Here is a 20,715-nt window from a genome sequence, read left to right on the forward strand (position 1 = left end):
GGGCCGTACGGTCCCGTATGGGAACCTGCCAATCGCCGCGAGGCATGCTGGGGGTTGTTGTTTCAGCCTTCCTGCGACGGAGAGCGAGGGCTGGGGGTGGATTCCAGGACCAAGTCTCATCCCAAGGGACACCCCCTCCCTCCAAGGCCTCCAGGAATCCAATCCCGCTGACTTCTGTCCCTTCCTTGCCCTTCCCCGGGGCCTGAACCGGAAGTGGGCGAGGGCGGGCGTGGGAACCAGCTCACCGGGTTGCCCAGAGCAACGGCTGGCTCCGTGAGGGCGGGGTGAAGGTAGCGCTGGTTGCCCCGGCAACGGCCTGTTGCCAGGACAACGGGCGGGACTGACGCACAGAAGCCGAGTCCCAGAAGCGCAAGATGGTTCGGTTCCCCGTCCCACCTGGCACCTCAGACCCGGATACCTTGCCTTGCCCGTCTGTCTGTCCACGCGCCCACAGCTGGCTCCTCCCTCCACATCTGGCCCTGGGAGTGAAGACTCAGGCTGCCCTCCCTCTCCCACTCTTGCGGGGAATGTGGGGGGCGGGCGGCTGCCCTGCTGCCTTGGCTGGGCCCCCACATCCTTTTCAGCCTGTTTGTCTCTTCCGCGCACCCTGAGCTCTGTCTTCACACCTGTCCTCGTGACCGCCTCGGCCTCCATTCCTCTCTCGACCCCACATCGAGGTCCGTCTCCCCGTCGGCTTCTCGCCGCTCCTCCGCCTGGGTTGTCTGGCCTCTGCCTGTTGTCTGACCTCAGTCTACCGGGGTCTCGCACCCTCTTCCACTGCCTGCTCCTCCCTTCCCTCTGGCTCTTTGTCTCCACACCTGTCTCTAAATCCCATTCTCCCCGTTTCAGGCTCCAGCCCTCCCACTCCATCTGCTGGTCTCTCCCAGTGTCCCCGCCACCACACACACACACACACACACACCATCTCTCTATGGATGGGAATGAGGATGGGGCTTAGGGAGGGGGTTCCAGCGGCTCCTACCTGCTCGGTGGCTAGACAGGACCCTCCCGAGAGACACCGAGGCGCCGGCCCCGCCCGGACCCCGCCCCCGCACGCGTGTGGCTGGCGCTGTCCTGGGTGCTGATCGCGGAGCGCTGTGGGGCGGGGGCTCGGCCGAACGGAGCCGGCCCGGGGTGCGTATGTGCCCGTGTGCGAGTGTGTGTGCGTGTATACGTGTGTGAGAGAAAGCCTGTGTGTGTGAGTGTGTATGTGTGTGTGCGCGTGCGTGTTTGGAAGGTGGAGAACCCCGCCCCGGCCCTCGTCCCGCCCCAGCCTGGAACCACCAGGGCGCCCACGGATATTTATCCTGGTCCCAAGGATTTTCTGCCTTCTAGTCCAGCCACCTGGCATACAGACCCCTTCTCCCCACCCCAGCCCCCGGGACTGTCCATAGAACCGGGCTCCAGGATATCGGGTTCTAGGACCCAGAAGACCCTCTCCGGAGACCCAGCTATTCAGATATCCAGACAGGAGACTAAGCGTGAAATTCTCCAGCAAATCCGATACAGACTTCACTCCACCCTCTACGTTGCCCTAAGGCCGGGCCCCGAAGGCAAGCCTCCATGCTCCTAGCTCCAGGGAAGCGAGTCCACACTGCCCAGACCCTAGACCTACAGCCTTCTCGGAGAGACTCAACTGTCCAAACCTACATTTTGCAGGTGCAAATTGTGAGTCCCTCTAGTTTCCTCCCTAGGACGTTGGCCTCAGTAGCTAAACATCAGGAACCCACCCCAATATTATTTCCAGACCCAGACATCCAATGGGGCAAGTGTCTCCGGGGAGAATAGTGATTTAATAAATTATGGGATAAAAGAAAAAATATGTACAGGCAGTGGGGTGCAGGGAAACCTCAGATCCTCGAAGACTGATGATTTAGTTTCTGGAGTAAAATATGGGCAAGATCCTGCCTGGCCTGCCCTTGCTCCTTGGGTGGCCAGAATTCTGGACCCTCATTACTTCCTTTCTTCCTCAGAATTCAGCTTGTTTCCTTGAGACCCTGCAGCCTCTTCCTCCCTCAAAAAACAACAAGGAAATCCTAGATCCCATCCCTCTCCTTCTTCAAGGAACTGGAAATCCAGGATCTGGGCTCCCACCTGACCCCTCTCCCCCGCCCAGAAAGCAGGATTTAGGCTGCCAGCCCCCTCTTCCTGCAGGGCCCAGGAGTGTGGGACCCCAGCCCTCTGTTGTCCCAGGGGTTCAGGTATCTAGGCTGAAGTAGGGATGCAGAATTTGAGTCTAGATGGGCTGGGGTCTCAGCCCTCCCGCAACTTAGGCCTCTGTAGGAGCTACATTCTCGAAAAACAGGTTCTCATAGGTGGGCCCCTTCTCAGCGGGCACTGGGGATGATTGTTGCAGAAACCTAAGGATGCACTGGTGCAAGGACACATACTGGGCCTGGGGACAGAGCACGGGCAGGTGAGGGTGCGCTACTGAGCCTCGGCCTGCTTTCCTCTGGGGCCCCACCCCACCCCACCCCACCCACCCTGTGCCCGAGGATCCCCATCACCTCAGTCTGCACCATATGTGGCCGGCTTTCTCACATCTCCATCATGTAGCTGAAGGGCCCCATGAGACCCTCACACTCCAGCTGCCGCAGCAGGACATCCAGGGCAATGAGGGTGCCCATGCAGCCCACGCCAGCGCTAGACAAGGACAAGAAGGGTCAGACCACGGGAGGGGGAGTCTCAGCTGGCTGGAGGGATCTGTGTTTGGAGCACCCAGGGGTCAGGGTATTCAGTGAGACTATTTTGGAGGCTACAGTGTTAAGTGGGGGTTACTTAATTAAGTAGGAAGTAATAACAAATGACTATGCTCTGTGTTCTGTCTATCTGCTAGGCCCTGTTCCAGGTGCCTTATGTGCTTTTTTCACTCCTCGCACTCCTAAGAGGTAGGAACCATTAGTTGAGCATGCCCATTTTACATATGGGGCAATGGAGGCTAAGTGAGGTGAAGTCGATTGTCCCAGGCCACTCAGCTAGTAAGTGACAGAGCTAGGGTTCACACACGGGAAGATGAGCTCCCAAGCTTGTCATTTAAAAAAAATTTTTAAACATGAAAATGACCATTTTATTTTATTTTTCATTAAAAAAAATTTCTTTTTGGCCGCGCTGTGAAGCCTGTGGGATCTGGGCCCTCGACAGTGAAAGTGCTGTGTCCTAGCCACTGGACCACCAGGGAATTCCCCCAAGGAGCTGTTTTAAATGTTTCTTAAAACCTTTGGCTGCCTCTCCCTCCTGCTCTTCACCCCTCCTCCCTCCTTCTCCCCATGCATGCCTCCTCCTTTACCTCTTTTTCTTTCTTTCCCATCTCTTCACCTTTATCATCATTCTCGACCTGCATCACCGCCCCTTCACCTTCTGCCTCCATCTTCCCCGTCCCCTCCCCATCTCCTCCACCTCCTCTACAAGTTCCTAAGGACCCAGAGAACCCTGGTTTCTGAGCCCCAGGGGGCGGTTTCCTCACAGGCAGAGGGCTCCGGCTGGTCCTCACCTGCAGTGCACATTGGGGGGCCTCCCCCCACGGTCTGGTCCAGCCACCGCCGGAGCATCTTCCAGAAGGCCAGCAAGGGGTCTGGTGGGTGGGGGGTGCCGTGGTCTGGCCAGGTCACGTAGCGGAACTGACACACAGATAAAGTCTTCTGCTCTTGCATCTAGAGGGAGGGGAGTTGCGGGGAGCTCAGGACCCGGGGGCTGGTTTCTGACCGGTGGGGACATCCCTGGGGCACATTGTGGTCCCTTGCGGGAGTGGCAGAAGCTTAGAATTCATGGGGAGCTCTGGGGAGGGGACTGCCTGGAATATCACAGGGGAGGAACTGAGGGTCAAGGTGGGGCTGACGGGGTGGGCTGGGGGCTTACATGCCGGAGCTTCAGGTTTCATACTGTCCAGTTCTCCATCACCTCCTCACCCACCAGGGTCACTTGTAGGTGCCCATGGGTGCAGGGCTGGGCGTCTAGAGGCCAGTAGTGCTCACACTTCACCTGGGGGAAGACTGGGGTAGGTTAGAGCACAGGAGGCCCCAGAGCACCTTCCCTGGTGCCCCTCCGCAGGGTGGCTCTTGTATTCAGTGCCGGAGAATGGCCCCTGCTCTGGTGACAAGGCAGGACCCACGGGCAGCCAGGTGTAGATTCATCCCAGCCGGGAGGACTCTTCTTTCCCAAGGTCCTTAAAATCAGCTTCACCCCGTAAGTGGACAAATGGGTGGACTGGGGGAGACAGGAAGGTTGGGGCCGTGGTGGAGGGAATCAGTGAGGTCTAGGTCAAGGTCTACCCTGGGATCAGTGTCTGGGGCAGGGTCACGGGCTGGAGCTCAGGGATCAGCACCCAGGGCCCAGGTGTCCTCTCACCTGGGCAGACTCCACGCAGTTGGTCAGCATGAGAAGTGTGGGGCTCCGCTGCCCCTACACCAGGTGCCAGAAGTCGCCCACAGTGTGGGGAAGGGGGCCATGGGCTGCAGTGAACTCCCGGAGGCTCCAGAGACCCTGGTTGAGGAAAACAAGTGGGTCACGTCCCGCCTCATCTGGCCCTCGTCTTCCGAGGCTCATTCAGCATCCTCCCAGCTCCCAACCGCAGACTTACAGGGATGCAGCTGGCGTTGATGTACTCGGAGCCCAGCTCCCCAGGGAGGGGCGTCAGGGGCACGTGGGACCAGTCATCTAGGGGAAGAGGCCGGTATTAGCGATGCAGGGGGCAAGGTGGGAGACCCGGGGATAGAGGTCACACCGACACATCACGCTGCACACAGACAAGGGGAGCTGGGAGAGGGGCCTCGGGGCCTCGGGCGAGAGGAGCCGGCCTGGGGTTCCTCAGCTCACGGGGGCAAGAGCTTTGTCCCTCACGGGGAATAAGGGGCAGGGGGCAGGCCTGGGGTGTTGACAAAGTCACGGCTGAGAACAAAGTCAGCAGAGGCTCATGACTCACAGGGCAGCACGTTTCTGTAACGGTTTTTGGCGCTGTTCTCCAGAGCTGAGGCCACCGTCTGAGACTGGCTGTGGTCCTCCAGGGCCGGTTGCTGGGGACGAAGTGAGGGGAGGTTGCACAGATGCTGGATTTTCTCTGCCCTCCCCCAGGGATACCCGCGTTGCTCCCTCTGCCTTCCTAAGTGCCACCCCACTCACCCCTTACACCCTGGAATTCTGTAGCACCTACAGAAATAGGATGAGTAGGACATCCCTGGTGGCGCAGTTGTTAAGAATCTGCCTGCCGGGCCTCCCTGGTGGCGCAGTGGTTGAGAGTCCGCCTGCCGATGCAGGGGATACGGGTTCGTGCCCCGGTCTGGGGGGATCCCATATGCCGCGGAGCGGCTGGGCCCGTGAGCCATGGCTGCTGGGCCTGCGCATCCGGAGCCTGTGCTCCGCAACGGGAGAGGCCACAGCAGTGAGAGGCCCGCGTACCACAAAAAAAAAAAAAAAAAAAAAAAAAGAATCTGCCTGCCAATGCAGGGGACACGGATTCGAGCCCTGGTTTGGGAAGATCCCACGTGCCGTGGAGCAACTAAGCCCACGAGCCATAACTAGAAAAAGGCTGCGCACAGCAACGAAGACCGAACGCAGCCAAAAATAAATAAATTTATTTTTAATAAAAGAAAGAAAGAAATAGGACAAGTGTGTGCACCATCCCCAGGGGCATTTGGGAGGACGGGCAGGAGGATGGGGACTGGAGAGGTAGGTGAGAGAGGAGGGGTCAGGGGAAAACCAAGGTGTTGCTTTAGGACTAACCCATCCAACCAACACTACAGTAAGAGTTCAGTGAGTCAAAAAGGTGGATAATCATGGCTGAGAATTTCTGTATGAGCCAACCAAGTATGTATCCCTGCTTCTGTTCAACCCCAAAGGGGTGGAAGGTCTCAGTGGGCACGTGGGGCTCGGCTCGGCCCCCTCTGGTCTCACCCCACCTGGTACTCCTCAGCAAAGCCACAGCCGCTGTCCTCCTCGTGTTTCCTGACGTGGTCAGCAAAGTCTTCAGCCAGGATGTCCCCTGGGAAGCTGTGGGGGAAGAGGGGCACATAAGCTCCTTTAACCTTGTGCGCTTGGGATAAAAGAAAAGGAGTTTCTGTTTTGTTTTCTTTTCTTACCTCCCCAGGACTTATTTATCTTATAACTGGAAGTTTGTACCTTTGATCACCTTCACCCATTTCACCCTCTGCCTCTGGTAACTACCAGTCTGTTCTGTGTATCTACGAGTTCGAGGTTTTTTAAATTTTTAAATTTTGGCCACACCGCACAGTTTGTGGGATTTTAGTTCCCCGACCAGGGATCGAATCCGGGCCCTGGCAGTGAAAGCACTGAATCCTAACCACTGGACCCCCAGGGAATTCCCTCGAGTTTTTTTTTAGAGTCCACACACAGGAAGTCCCCTGCATACGAACCTTCAAGTTGTGAACTTTCAAAGACGAGAATGTGCGTTCACATGTCCAATCACATAAGGCATGAGTGAAATTGCAGCTTGCCCTCTGTCTCCTACGGCTGAGGATCCTTCAGCTCTGCCATCTCCCACCTCCTCTCTCTCCTCCAGTCAGTAACTCTTCTTTCCTGTTCACTCAATGCCAGCCCCTGGATGCCAGCTGTTATACTGTACTACTGTACTTTTCAAGGTACTGTACTGTAAGATTAAAAATGTTTTATTTTTTGTTTGCTTGTTTTTATGTATTATTTGTGTGAAAAGTATCATAAACCTATTACAGTACAGTACTATATAGCCAATTGTGTTAGTTGGGTACCTAGGCTAACTTTGTTGGACTTATGAACACAGTCTTGGAACGGAACTCATTTGTGTGTAAGGGACTTACTGTATAAGTGATATCTCATACAGTATTTGTCTTTCTCTGACTTATCTCACTTAGCATAATACCCTCAAGGTCCATCCATGTTGCCACAAATGGCATTACTTCATTCTTTTTTACAGCTGAATAATATTCCATTCTATATGTATATTACACCTTTTAAAAAATTTATTTATTTATTTCGGCTGCGTTGGGTCTTTTGTTGCTGTGAATGGGCTTTCTCTAGTTGCAGTGAGCAGAGGCTACTCTTCATTGTGGTGCGAGGGCTTCTCATTGCAATGGCTTCTCTTGTTGCAGAGCACAGTCTCTAAGCACATGGGCTTCAGTAGTTGTGGTGCACAGGCTTAGTTGCTCCGTGGCATGTGGGATCTTCCTGGACCAGGGCTCGAACCCGTGTCCCCTGCATTGGGCAGGTGGATTCTTAACCACTGTGCCACCAGGGAAGCCCTATATTACACCTTCTTTATTCATTCATCCATTGATAGACACTTAGGTTGTTTCCATATCTTGGCTATTGTGGGTAATGCTGCTATGAACATGGGAGTGCAGATACCTTTTCAAGTTAGTGATTTTGTTTCTGATTCATCAATTCCATTTGTAGGTACATATCCAAAAGAATTGAAAGCAAGGTCTCAGATATTTGTACACCCATGTTCATAGCAGCATTATTCACAGTAGCTAAAAAGTGGAAGCAAACCAAGTGTCCATTGATAGATGAATGGATAAAGATTTGGTCTAACCATACAATGGAATATTCTTCTTCCTAAGGAAGGAAAGAAATTCTGACACATACAACAACATGGATGAACCTGGAAGGCATTATGCTGAGTGAAATGAGCCAGCCACTAGAGGACAAATAAAAGGACAAATACGATTCCACCTATGTGAGGCACCTAGAGTCATCAAATTCATACAACCAGAAAGTAGAAGGGTGGTTTCCAGGGGCTGGGAGATGGGGGAAATGGGGAGTTAGTGTTTGATGTGTACAGAGTTTCAGTTTTGCAAGATGAAAAGAGTTCTACGGGGAATCCCCTGGCGGTCCCGTGGTTAGGACTCCGCGATTTCACTGCCGAGGGTGCGGGTTCAATCTCTGGTCGGGGAACTAAGATCCTACAAGCCATGTGGCGTGACCAAAATATATAAATAAATAAAGTTAAAAGAAAAAGAGCTCTATGGATGGATGGTGGTGATGTTTGCACAACAACGTGAATGGACTTAACGCCACTGAACTGCACACTTAAAAATGCTTGAGGTGGTAAATTTGTTATTTGGAGGTTATTTGTTTCTTTTTTTTTTACCACAATCAAAATTTGTTTTGACTCAAAAAAAAGGAAAAGGTGTTTCTTCTCCCACTTAGGACCACTGCCCTCCTCTGGGCCCCAGTTCCCTGTGGCCCTCTCGAGCCATGGTTCTTCCCTCTGTGCTGTATCTCTCCCCTCTCCTCTTTCCCTTTTGTGTGTAAACATGCTAATCTTGCTTTTGTATTAAAAAAAGAATCCTTTGACCTCCTGTGGCTCCAGCTCCAGCTCTTTGTCTCTCTTCCCCTTGTAGTACAGTGTTATATATACAGTGTTATATATACAGTCTTGACTCAGTTTTGAGACCCTGGTTGGAGTTTTGTCAGTTTACCTTTTTCTTTTTTTCGTGATTGGTTTTTTTTTTTGGCTCTGTTTTGTTTTTTTACATTTTTGTTTATTTATTTGGCCACGCTGAGTGGCTTGTGGGAGATCCCCGACCAGGGATTGAACCCCGGCCTAACAGTGAAAGCCTGGAATCTTAACCACTGGACCACCAGGGATTTCCCCAGTTCTCCTTCTTGAGAAGCTGATTAAATCCACACCAACTCTCCTTTTGGGATCCATCTGCTGGGATCCCCGCCAGGAACAGGGTACAGGCCCTGTGCATCAGAGTCCACTGAAATGATTCAAACTAAACCCGTTTGCCTTGGATTGCCCACTTCTTCCTGCAGAAACCACAATAAAGCCTCTTCCTCAGGTGTTCCCCGACCTCCCAGCTGGCCCTGGTGCTTCTCTGCATGGCCTTGCTTGGTGTAACGTGTAATCCCTCTCCTGGGATCTGTGATTGTAATGAACTATCTTTCAGTGGTGTCTGTCTCTGGATCCATTGGTCTTATCACACCTAAACAATAAGACCTATGAAAACACACCTTCACATTCAAACTTCTCACACTGACCAGTTTTCTCTGCTTCCCTTTTTTCAAAGTCCCCTATCTTATTTGCCTCCTTATCACCAAGTCCAAAGGCCACCTCTCAGTCCATCCTTTGCGTGAGTGCTCAGCAGCATTTAGCACCTTTGACCGTGTCTTCCTTTCTTCCGGATCCACCCTCTTCCTGAACACCCTCTCCTGGTTTGCACCATCACCACCTCTCTGGCTGCTGCTTCTCCATCTCTTTGGTGGGCCCCTGGTCCTCTGCCCATCCTAAAAGGTGGGCATCCCCGGGAGCCCATCCTCAAGCCCCCCTTTCTCACTGGACACACACTTCTTATGGGGTTTGTCCACTTCCTTAGCTTCGCTTTCCATCCATTCATCTGTGATTTCTGAATCTCCGTTGCCAGTCCCTAGTTCTCCCCCTCCCGAGCTTCAGAGCTGTTTTCCCACCTGCCTCCTGAAATCTCTACCTGTGTGTCCTCGAGGGTCATCGCTGGGACATCCAAACACGCACGTTGAGGTTGAGGAGGGCAAGATGCTCAGCATACAGGTGGGGCCAGACTTGGAATCCAATGGGTGCAGTGATTTGTTGCAGATGCCATATAATGGACACAGGGTAAGGAGGGGAGAGGTCACAGGGTGAGTGGGGCGGGACGCTGGCCAGGACAGATTCTATGGCAAAGGAGAAACTGGACATCATCGTATTTACTCGCCCTCAAGCCTCTGCCTCTGATGGCCACGCCCTCAGTTTATGCCTCTTTCTTTTACACCCAGGCCGCCTCAACTGGTTTCGCAACATCCCTTAACTCCCTGGTCTATCTCTCCTCTATTGATCCCTGGGGATCATTCTGACATAGAGATTTGATGATGATTGACCCAACCTAAAGGGGATTCAGAGTGATGAAGACATCTGCACAAACGTTTTTCTGAACCACGGAACTCTGTATCCAACAGCCCATTCAGTATTTTCACTCACACGTCTGACAAGCATCCCAAAATCAGTGTGTCCGCCACTGAGCTCCTGATACTTTCCCCCAAACCTGCACCCCGCATAGTCATTCCGTCTCAAGTAATGGCCATTCCAGCCTCCCTGGGGCTCAGGCTGAATTCCTTGGGTTCACTCTTGAGCCCTCTCTGAATCCCACACCATACATCCGTTCTTTTTTTTTTTTTTTTTTGCGGTACTCGGGCCTCTCACTGTTGTGGCCTCTCCCATTGCGGAGCACAGGCTCCGGACACGCAGGCTCAGCGGCCATGGCTCACGGGCCCAGCCGCTCCGCGGCATGTGGGATCTTCCCGGACTGGGCACGAACCCGTGTCCCCTGCATCAGCAGGTGGACTCTCAGCCACTGCGCCACCAGGGAAGCCCTTGGTTTTGTTTTTTGTTTGTTTGTTTTGGCCATGCCGCACGGCTTGCAGGATCTTAGTTCCCCAACCAGGGATTGAACCCATGCCCCCTGCAGTGGAAGCGTGGCGTCCTAACAAGTGGACTGCCAGGGAATTCCCAATCATCTTGTTTATTAATGGCTGCTTGTGCTAGAATGTTAGCTCCACAAGGGCAGGAATCTTTGTTTCAGCCAGTTTCCTCGGCACCTAGAACAGTGCCTGACACTTAACAGGGGTTCAGTGAATGTCTTTTTGGATAAATGAATGGAAGTCCCAGAACTGAGACTGAAAGAGATTCCACAGCCACCGGCCCAGGCTGCTTAGGGAGTGGGCAGTGGTGAAGGCATTGCAATCCCTGCCGCAGTGGGGATCTGAGGCTGGTGTGCGTGGGTTCCTTGGCCCTGCCCTCTGACCTATACAGTGACCAGCTGGATTTGACCTGACAGTGAATCTTTTGGATGCTCCCCCAAACCACTCACCTGAACACCAGATCCCTGGGTGCTGGTTTCTTCTCACTCTTCTTATGCCTGGGAAAAGGACATGGGGATGAAAGGCTTGGGGAATGAGGCCAGAACCATGGATCCCCATCTTTCCCCAGGCCCCCTCCCTCCTGGCGCCCGATAAGCCCTGCACCGAGTCTCACCTCCTCTTCGGGAAGAAAACCAGCAGGCCCACCAGGATGAGACACAGAAGGGGACTGACTATGGCTCCCGCGATGGCCCCTGGGGGAAGGAGGCGTGGTGGGCCGTGAGAGCCTAGGTCTGCCCTCCTGCTGTCCCATCTCCCCTACCTCTGTCCTCACCCAGACTGTGATCAGAGGGTCTAGAGGGTAGATTCGAGGGCAGAGAAGGGAAAGGAGAAAGCTTCTGGATAGAGCCCTACCTCCCACCCAACCTCTTCCCCTTAGTCCTCACTTCCTGAGGAGCCTGATCCAAAGGCATCACTTTCTCAAGTGACCTGGTTGTTAGAGAATGACTCTGCCCCAATTTGGCCTAGACTAGTCGTTCTCAGAGAGGGCGATTTTGCCCTCCAGGTGACATCGGGCAATGTCTGGGGACACTTCTGGTTGTTACAGCTGAGACGGTGGTGCCAGTGGCATCTAGTGGGTGGAGGCCGGGGATGCTGCTCGACATCTCACAATGCCCAGGGCAGCCCCCCCTCCCCATCAGAAAGAGTGATCCAGTCCAGGATCCAAGAGGACCTGTCTTCTCAGAGACCCTTCTTGCTGAACCAGAGAATCCTGGACAGTGGGACCCACTGAGCCCAGTTTAGAAGAGCATCCATTTATCAGTGCACCAAACTCCAGTGTCTCCAGATCAGAGACCCGGTCTCATAAGAGGCTTTCATTCCTAGGAAATGGCTGACAGGGCCCAGGGAGGCCCATGACCACGGTCAATGGTACATGATAAAAGATTTCCCGAGTGTGAGGTTCAAACTTCTTCAAATACCCCACTGGTGGGTGAAAAATGGTGCGGCCGTGTTGGAAAAAAATTTGGCAGTTCTTCAAAAGATTAAACACGGACTTACCATATGATCTAACAATTCCACTCCTGGGTATACACCCAAGAAAAATGAAGACATACGTCCACATGGAAATATACATACGTCCACATGGAAATATGCACACGAATGTTCAAAGCATTACTCATAATAGCCAAAAAGTAGAAATGGCCCAACAGATCCATCAGACAGATGGATAAACAAAATGTGGTCTATCCACACAATGAAATCTTATTTTGGCAATAAAAAGTAATGAAGCACTGATACACACTAGAACAGTGGATGAACCTTAAAAACATTATACTGAGAGAAGCCAGTCAAAGAGGACCACATATTGTGTGATTGTATTTTTAGTAAAGCTCTAAAAGAGGCACATCTATAGAGACAGAAGTAGATTAGAGAGTGCCAATAGCTGGTTGGTGGGGGATTGGGGAAATTAGGGGGTGATGGCTTAAGGAAATGACTTTTCTTTATGAGTTAATGAAAATATTCTAAAATTGATGGTAATAATGGTTGCAAATACTGCAAATAATATACTAGAAGCCAGTGAGCTGTACACTTTCAATGGGTGAACTGTTGTATGTTATAGGAATTACAACTCAATAGAGCTGTTTAAAGAAAGCAGGAAATAAAACACAAACAAAAAGGACTCCATGGGTTGGTGAGACTGTCTCACAACAGGGTGTGAAGGGGTCTGGAGAGAATGTCATTGTATCTATAGCTCTCTGTCCCTGTGGGGCTCTGCTCACCTGTGCTCTCGGTGTGGCAGGTCACGGAGGCAGACTGGGCCCTCATTCCATCCCAGATGGTCGTGATGGTGGCTGAGTAGGACTGAGCCAGCCTAAGTCCTGACACCCACATGTCCCTCCCACAAGAGGAGCTGTCCTGGAGTCCTGCTGCCTGCCCACCTCCAACTCAAAGGCCTCATAGCCTCCCAGGGGCAGGACTAGGTGAGGATGACTCCGTGGCCCCCCGAGGCGCTGACACAGGCGGTGACGGGATCCGGGGCTGGGTGGAGGGGACAAGAGGAATCAGTAGGCTCCATCCAGGGGGGCTTTCCAACTCCCCAATCCTCACCAGTCAGGCCAGTTCTCTGAGAAATAGCTTATCCCTTCCTTCCCCCAAATCAAAATACCTCTTCGTCCCTCATTATCTGTTGTCCCCAAATAGACATGCCCCCCTTAAACTACAACTCCCATGAGCACTTGGACTCTCTGTGTCACTGCAGCTCATGAAGTCATGACCCCATGGCCTGATGGCATTTGGAGTTCACTCACCTTCACTGTTCCAAGGTTTGATATGTTACTACCTGGACCTTTACAGGAAACGTTTGCTGGCCCATGACATAGTTATTTTCACCAGCACTTTTAGGTTCACAGCAAAACTGAGCAGAAGGTACAGGGATTTCCCATACACCCTCTGCCCCCATCATGCATAACCTCCCCCAGTGTCAACATCCCCAAAATGTACACGTTACCATTGATGAACACAATGATAATCATCCAAAGTCCATATTCCATTCCTTTTCATGGCTGAATAATATTCCACTCTATGGATAGATGACAATTTGTTTCTCCATTCACCAGCTGATGGACATTTGGGTTTCCACCTTTTTGGCTGTTAAAAATAATGTTGCTTGAATTGTATGTTTTCAGTTGTATGTTGTATGTATGAAAACATTGTATGTTTTCAGTTCTGTGGGGCCTGCCCCCAGGAGGGGCCAAACTCTCTTTTTACAGACTCCGTGGCTATCCTCTTTCTAGCCCGCTCCAGCTGCCAACCCTGTCCACCCCTCCGCCACCAGCTCACAATCCCCTTCAATCTTCCCAGGAGTTTCTCACTGCTTTTGCTGCTCAGTGGACGTCAGTCTCTCTGCTCCATGCTTTCTTCTCCTTGTGTGGTTCAAGAACTGAAGCCGTGTTCCTTCACCATCTTGAAGCAATTCCCTGCCTGCCTGCAGGTGTTTACCCAACACCTATGGCTTTCTGCAGACCGCAGGCTCAACCAGCACCGGGGACTCCAAGGGCAAACAGCCTCTTCCAGCCCTGGCCAAGCTTACACTGTGGTGAGGAGGCAGACTGGGAAGGTAACTGCAGAGTGACATGAAGTGGGCTGCAATGGTGAGAGCACCAAGGAAGCATCTGTCCCTTAGTGGGAGGTGACATTGGGGCTGAGTCTTCGTACAAGAGCAGGGTTTGGTCAAGTGAAGAACTGCATTAGGAAGTCATCACAGGCAGAGGGGAGAGCCCATGTCAGGGCTAGGAGGGAGGAGAGGGCTGGGGGTAATCTGGGGGGATTTCTGCGTGGCCAGAACACCAGGTGGAAATGGAACTGGAGGGAGTGACCTTGAAGTAGGGGTCAGGCCACCCGGTCCCAGCCTAGTCTCAATCTATAGTTGGCCTGCGGGGTTGGTGAACACGTGGAGATTGGGGAGAGGAACACTTTCTGGATAGGGCATGGAAGCTCTGTGCCCTCTCCCCACACCTTGCCCTGTGCCTGTGCTTCCATCTGGCTGTTCCTGAGTTACATCCTGTAATAAACCAGTGATCTAGTAAGCAAAACGTTTTTCTGAGTTCTGTGAGCTGCTCTAGCAAATTAATCCAACCTGAGGAGGGGGTTCTTGGGAACCTCTGATTTATAGCCAGTTGGTCAGAAGCACAGGTTAACAACCTGGGCTTGTGACTGGAATCTGAAGTGGGGGTGGGGGGTAAAAGGTGGCAGTCTTGTAGGACTGAGTCCTTAACCTGTGGGATAGTGTCAGAACTGAGTTGACTGGTAGGATGCCCAGCTGGTGTTGGAGATTGGCTTGCTGGTGTGGGGAGCAAGCCCCACACTGGAATTGAGTGCAGAGTAGTAATTGTTTATCATCATGAAACACGGAAGGATAAACAACACGGTCCTATTGTATAGCACAGACAACTATATTTGACGGTTTTTTGTTTGTTTTTGTTATTTGGCCGCATCACAGGGCATGGGGGATCTTAGTTCCCCAACCAGGGATCGAACTCACGCCCCCTGCATTTAAGTGAGGAGTCTTAACCACTGGACCACCAGGGAAGTCCCTGGAGAACTGTATTCAGTACCCTAGGATAAACCATAATGAAAAAGAATATTAAAAAAAGAATGTTTATATATGTATAACTGAATCACTGCTGTACAGCAGAAATTAACACATTGTAAATCAACTATACTTCAATTAAAAAAATTAAAAGGAAAAAGACAACACTGAAAACAACCCAAATGATTGGAAACACCAACATTTAAAGATGAATTATGGGGAATTCTCTTGCAGTCCAGTGGTTAGGACCCTGCACTTTCACTGCCGAGGGCACGGCTTCAATCCCTGGTCGGGGATCCTGCAAGCCACGCGGCACAGCAAAAAAAAAAAAAAAAAAAAGTGAATTATGCTAGTGGTTTCCTTGGGCTGGAGGGGATGGGTGATTTGTAAAAGGCACGGGGTCTCTTCTGGGGGTGATGAAAATGCTCTAAGATTGACTGTGGTGATAGCTGCAAAACTGAAAATACTAAAAACCACATGCACACTTTGAGTGGGCAGTTGGTGGTATATGAAGAGTATCTCAGTAAAGCTGCGATTATAACATTGTTTTCAGGAATTGGATATAAATGCCTTCAAACAGAACATGGTCACAGTATAGTGATTACAGACAACAATGCTGTATCATAAACTTCAAAGTTGCTAAAAGACTAGATCTTAATTGGTCCTACCACAAAAAAAAATGGTTGTTATGTGAGGCCATAGAGATGTTAGCTAACATTACCAAGGTAATAATCATACTGTGACGTATCAATGTATCAAATCAACACCAGTACAACTCAAAGGTACACAATGTTTTATATCAACTATATCTCAATTTAAAAAAACAGAATATGGGCTTTAGACAGATGGAGGCTGAAAATATTGCTCCTTTAGCACGTTTCCCTGGGGTGGAAGGTTGTTCTGGGGGGCCCTTTAGGAGGCGAGAGGGTGCTCACTTCATTCACCCACCAGTTAGTCTGTCATGAGTCTCCGGCCCTTTACGGCTGACAGTGATGAGGACCTTGGCAGCGTAAGAGGTGGTCATGACCACCAAGTGGGTGTGGGGTTGAAGGAAGACATCCCAGGCCAACGTGGCATCTGAGATTGTGAAGAGCAGGGCACCCCCACCCAGAACACCTGCCTCCTCTGGCCTGAGGCCTTCCTCTATGGTGAGTGGGGATCCTGGCCTGAAGGTGAGGCAGGCACTAGAAACCAAGGGTGGGCTCTGGAGGTCCCTAAAAACACATCACGGATGAAGTCTCCTCTCTGATATGAGTCCCTAAAAAACCACATCATGGGTGTATAAGTTCCCTCTCTGCTATAAGAGTCCCTAAAAGCATATCATGTTTGTAGAAGTCCTCTCTCTGCTGTAAGAGTCCCTAAAAATCAAAGCATGGATGTAGAAATTTCCTCTCTGCTCTAAGAGTCCCTAAAAGCACATCATGTCTGTAGAAATTGAGCAGGGTTTGGAGAGCAGCTCTGCTTTCTGTCCTCACATGTAGAACCTGAGGCCCAGAGAGGGGCAGTGGGCTGCCAAGGTCACAGCCAGGATGAGGGCCATACCCAGGTTCTTTCTTCTCTCGTACTCTATTCCCACCGTGTTGCTACCTACCCCTTCCTCCAAGTCTCTTCTTGAGTTTCCTCATCTCCTCAACCCTCTCCTCTCCTGGTACTGTACGTGACTGTCGTCAGTTGAACTGTGGCCCCCAAAGAGATATGCCCAAGTCCTAAGCCCCAGCACCTATGGATGTGATGTTAGTTAGGAATAGTATCTTTGGAAATGTAATTAGGGATCTTATGAGATGAGATCATCCTGGATTTAGTGTGGGCCCTAAATCCAACAACTGGTGTCCTCAGGAGAAGACAGACTCACAGAGGGAGAATACCACGTGAATGTGGCTGGGGCCCCCAGGAGCTGGAAGAGGCAGGGACCCTCCCCTAGAGCTTTGGAGGGAGGGCACCCCTACCAACACCATGATTTTGGACTTTTGGCCTCCAGAACTGTGAGACCAAATCTGTTGTTTTAAGTCACCCAGTTTATGGTAATTTGTGACAGCAGCCACAGGAAACTAATACATTGACCAAACAGTCTCCTCCTGGCCTCAAATCTGTAAAATCCTCATCTGTACAATAAGCATAATGAATCCCCACCACCATCAAAGGGCCCAGGGTGGGGGGCGGTTGGTTATCCCATATCCCCTAAGTCCTGGGCACCAGGACTGGTCCACAGGGAGTCTGCTGTGGGTATAGTTAACAACATTGCGTTGTACATGTAAAAACGTGTTCCAAGGGTAGATCTCACAGCAAGTGTTCAATGCACAACACTGTGAATGTACTTAACGTCACTAAGTCATACACTTAAAAGTGGTTAAAAAATGGGCTTCCCTGGTGGCGCAGTGGTTGAGAGTCCGCCTGCCGATGCAGGGGACACGGGTTCGTGCCCCGGTCTGGGAAGATCCCACATGCTGTGGAGCGGCTGGGCCCCGTGAGCCATGGCCGCTGAGTCTGCGCGTCCGGAGCCTATGCTCCGCAACGGAAAAAAAAAAAAGTGGTTAAAATAGTAAATTTTGGGGGGGGCGGGGGAAGGACAACAAACCACTTGCTGTTATTGTGATCACCCCTCCCTTCCCACCCCTCCCCAAATAATGGAGATGTCACCATTTCAACACCCACTTTACTTAGGCAACAGAAAAATAGATCAGGGCCACAAACAGTTGTGTGTCTCCAGATAGACTGGCACCGGCAGATGGGAGTCTGGGGGACTGGCTCTCACCCCCAAGGGTGTTTCTCTGGCCTCACTGGTCTTGGGGGCCCAGGTCCTTGAGGGAGGAGGGGGGTGGACATCTGTGTGCCTCAGCCCCTAGTCAGTTGGACTTGAGCCTGGGGCTCTGGAAGGCCGACAGGGCGATGAGCACCTGGGCAGCATAATAGGTGGTCATGACCACCAGGTGGGCATGGGGCAGGGGATGGACGAAGATGTTCCAGGCCAGCACGGCATCTGAGAGCGTGAAGAGCAGGGCGCCCCAGCTGGTACTCCCGCCCCTGGCCAAGCCACGCCACAGCATAATGGCCAGGACCAGGGAGTAAGCTGTCAGGGGCAGGACCATGTCAGGCGGGAGGTGCCAAAGCAGGAGACCATAATATGGGATGGAAGCCAGGAGAACAGGCCGCAGGAGGCTAGGCTTCAGGGGAGTGAGGCCGAAGGCCCAGAGGTACAGCAGGTGGGCCACGGCGAAGGCAGCCATGCCTGGAGGAGACAGGGGTGGGTGCGTCTGCTGAGACCCCTGCTTCCCGGCATCACCTCGTTGCCCTCAGAGCCTAAGGAAAAGGGCCGTCCCCAAGCACCAGCTCCCACCCTGGCCACACCACCCCATCTGCCAGCATTACAACGCTGGCCTCCTTGGCGGTCCTCTTTCCTCCTGCTCTTGGCGCCAGAATGACCTAAAACCGTGCACTGCATTCCATCCTTACTCTGCTCAGAACTGTCCACTGACACCCCATCTTGCTGAGCCCCTGGTCGGCTTCACCCACCCGGCACACCCACCCCAGGGCTTCTGCACTTGCTGCCCCTCTGCCTGGAAGGGCCCTCCCTGGAAGGGCACCTGGCTGGTACCCCGCACCCGCTTTAAGACTTTACCTTCTCGGCAAGGCTGTCCTTGACCAGCATCCTCAGGACTGTGACCCCTGGACACTCACACAGCCTCAGGTAATGCTGCCCGTGCCCTCATGGAAGGAGAGCTCCTCGGGGGCCAAGGTTTGGGTATGTCTCCCTCACTGCTATCCATTCCCCAGTGCCTTTATACGCCAACTGGCTCAAGCACTCGGCAGGGGCTCTGTTGGGGAGTCACCCCCTGCACCCCGGACCCCGCCCCCCTCCGCCAGGGTCCAGAAGGAACAACACAACACAGTCCCTCTCACCATGGAGGAAGGCCTCAGGCCAGATGAGGCAGGAGTCCCCCACAGCTGAGCACAGAAGGGCCCCCTGCAGGAGCAAGCTGTAGCTCCCGCTGGGGTACACGGTCCACAGGAACACCACCAGGTAGAGGATGGGCAGGCACTTGATCAGGGCACCGACCCAGGACGGCTGGTTCTCAGGGCTCCAGAGGAGAAAGTAGACAGCACAGGTGAGGAAGAACGGGCTCAGCCACCAGCCCACATGCAGCTGCTTCGGGGGACAAAGGAGCCGCTGAGCCACTGGAACTCAGCCCAGCCCCCAGGCCCTGGGACCAGGCTCCAGATCCCTCCTGGCCTTGGTCTCAGCCAGTTCCCAGCCTTTGGGGGTCAGGCCCCACCCAGCCAGGAGTTGGGAGTCAGGGCTTCCATCCCACCCCCACCCAGGGACGCCAGCCACGCTGTCCAGGGTAGGGGGGCAGCTGCACAGGGACCAGGACATCCAACCCCACAGAACCCAGCCCCCCAATTCTTCCAGATCGCGTGGGTTCCCAGGAGCCCAGGCCCAGCTCCCATCCCACGCTCCGTGGCTCTCACTTGAGCTGAAAAGCGAGGTTTTCCAGGCAGCCCCTCTTCCCGGATGTCCATGTCAACGTGTGACCCACCTAAAGTGGCCTGCATGTGGGCACCGGTGGCTTTGGGGGTGGAGGGGATGGCGTGTGGTTACACGTTAACCCGAGGAGTGTCCTGTGGACTCTGGGACTGATAACAGGGCCCAGGGAGGTGCTGCCCCCACCCTGGGGATGGCCCTGCCTGGCACCCGCTGATAAGGTGCCCACTGGGACCCAGGGGTCTCTCCTCCTCCATAGACCCTGCCCCTGGCTTCCTCTCTTGCCTAGGGAGCCATGGCTGCCAATGGCCCTCCCACTGTGCCGTGCCTGTCAGGTCAGAAGGGCACGGGGTGCAGAATTTCAATGCCCTCCCCTCCATGAACCGGGGGGAAGGGTAGGGGGCCAGAGCCCAGGGACAGGTCGGGAGGCTCCCTCCTCCCCTCGCCGTCCTCGGCCCTGGCCTTCCCTCTGGAGTCCCCACCACAAACACCTGCTGAACCAACAGGAAGGAGCTGAACCAGGAGGCCGTGCCAGCCCTCAGCTCCAGGGAAGGCTTCCTGCACATGTCCACCAACGCACCTGGTATGTTCTTTACCTTTCCGTTGGAAGACATGGACCCGCTGGGCGCCCACTGGTCTGGCTTGGTTGGCTGCCCCCAACCACCACTGCTCCACCAAGGGGAAAGGGCTCAGGGGACATGGCTTCTGCAACACGCTGGGCAGGTGAGGGGGTGCTGGGAAGGGGGCTGGTTAGAAGCCCACTCACCACACCTCCCAGAGCCTGCGCGTGTGGACAGGGGACGGCTCGCTGGGACCAAGACCCGCGTGAGGCCAGGCAGTGCTCAGCTCGTCCAGGAAACGCTTAGCAGTCTGAGCAGAAGTCACCCCACAGCAGCATGGAGGTTAAGGACCCTAATTCCATGCTCCAAGGGTCCCACCCCAGAGGCCACGATGCGGGAACAGCTCAGGCTCCCCGACCCCATGTCCCAGAACTCAAGGTCTGAGAAGCAAGAGTCTTAAACTGTCTTCCTTTATTTGTTTACATTTGCAATATGAAACAGAAGCTCGGCACAAACACACGCACACTCACGCCAGCCTGGGGAGAGGGAGCTGGGACAAGGTCACTTGGCAGCTGGGCTGGACCCCAGACCCTTGGGAGTAGGACGGGGACCCCAGCCAGACCCCCACCCCAGAGTCCATGGGAGATAGGGGCGTCTCAGTGAGTGCGTCAGGGCCCCGAGGGAATGTCACCGGGGAGGCCCCCTGGGACCAGGACCCCCAGCTCCCTCCCACAGAGCTGGCTGGGCCAGGTGGAGGGTCTTTTAGCTCCCAGCCTGGGTCA

The 20,715-nt window shown here is 53.3% G+C and overlaps 2 protein-coding genes across 3 annotated transcripts; both read right to left on the reverse strand.

Moving 5' to 3' along the window:
- Window positions 1–62: 62 nt before the first annotated feature.
- Window positions 63–16,433, reverse strand: PTPRH (protein tyrosine phosphatase receptor type H; the record flags this gene model as incomplete). The annotated part of the gene is given in 22 exon segments (XM_079724149.1): window positions 63–71; window positions 246–316; window positions 1,005–1,095; window positions 2,291–2,395; window positions 2,508–2,537; window positions 2,541–2,643; window positions 3,491–3,503; window positions 3,506–3,650; window positions 3,856–3,873; window positions 3,877–3,978; window positions 4,345–4,398; window positions 4,402–4,479; window positions 4,577–4,653; window positions 4,919–5,009; window positions 5,892–5,982; window positions 10,815–10,862; window positions 10,979–11,057; window positions 12,585–12,725; window positions 12,728–12,784; window positions 12,787–12,843; window positions 15,842–16,077; window positions 16,369–16,433. Coding segments are annotated over 22 exon segments (1,761 nt in total).
- Window positions 16,434–17,528: 1,095 nt separating this feature from the next.
- Window positions 17,529–20,023, reverse strand: TMEM86B (transmembrane protein 86B). Of its 2 annotated transcripts, none has more exons than XM_079724338.1 (4): window positions 19,970–20,023; window positions 19,361–19,458; window positions 18,791–19,034; window positions 17,529–18,119 (listed from the first exon to the last, which is right to left on the reverse strand). In XM_079724338.1, exons 2-4 carry the CDS (start codon window positions 19,442–19,444, stop codon window positions 17,737–17,739), a joined length of 711 nt encoding a protein of 236 aa, XP_079580464.1. In that variant the 5' UTR covers window positions 19,445–19,458; window positions 19,970–20,023; the 3' UTR covers window positions 17,529–17,736. The 2 variants fall into 2 exon arrangements, with proteins under 2 accessions (XP_079580464.1, XP_079580463.1); XM_079724337.1 differs by having other exon boundaries at window positions 18,791–19,037.
- Between the last annotated feature and the right edge of the window lie 692 nt (window positions 20,024–20,715).

This window comes from Hyperoodon ampullatus (genome assembly GCF_949752795.1).
Source record: "Hyperoodon ampullatus genome assembly, chromosome: 18".
Lineage (NCBI taxonomy): Eukaryota > Metazoa > Chordata > Mammalia > Artiodactyla > Ziphiidae > Hyperoodon > Hyperoodon ampullatus.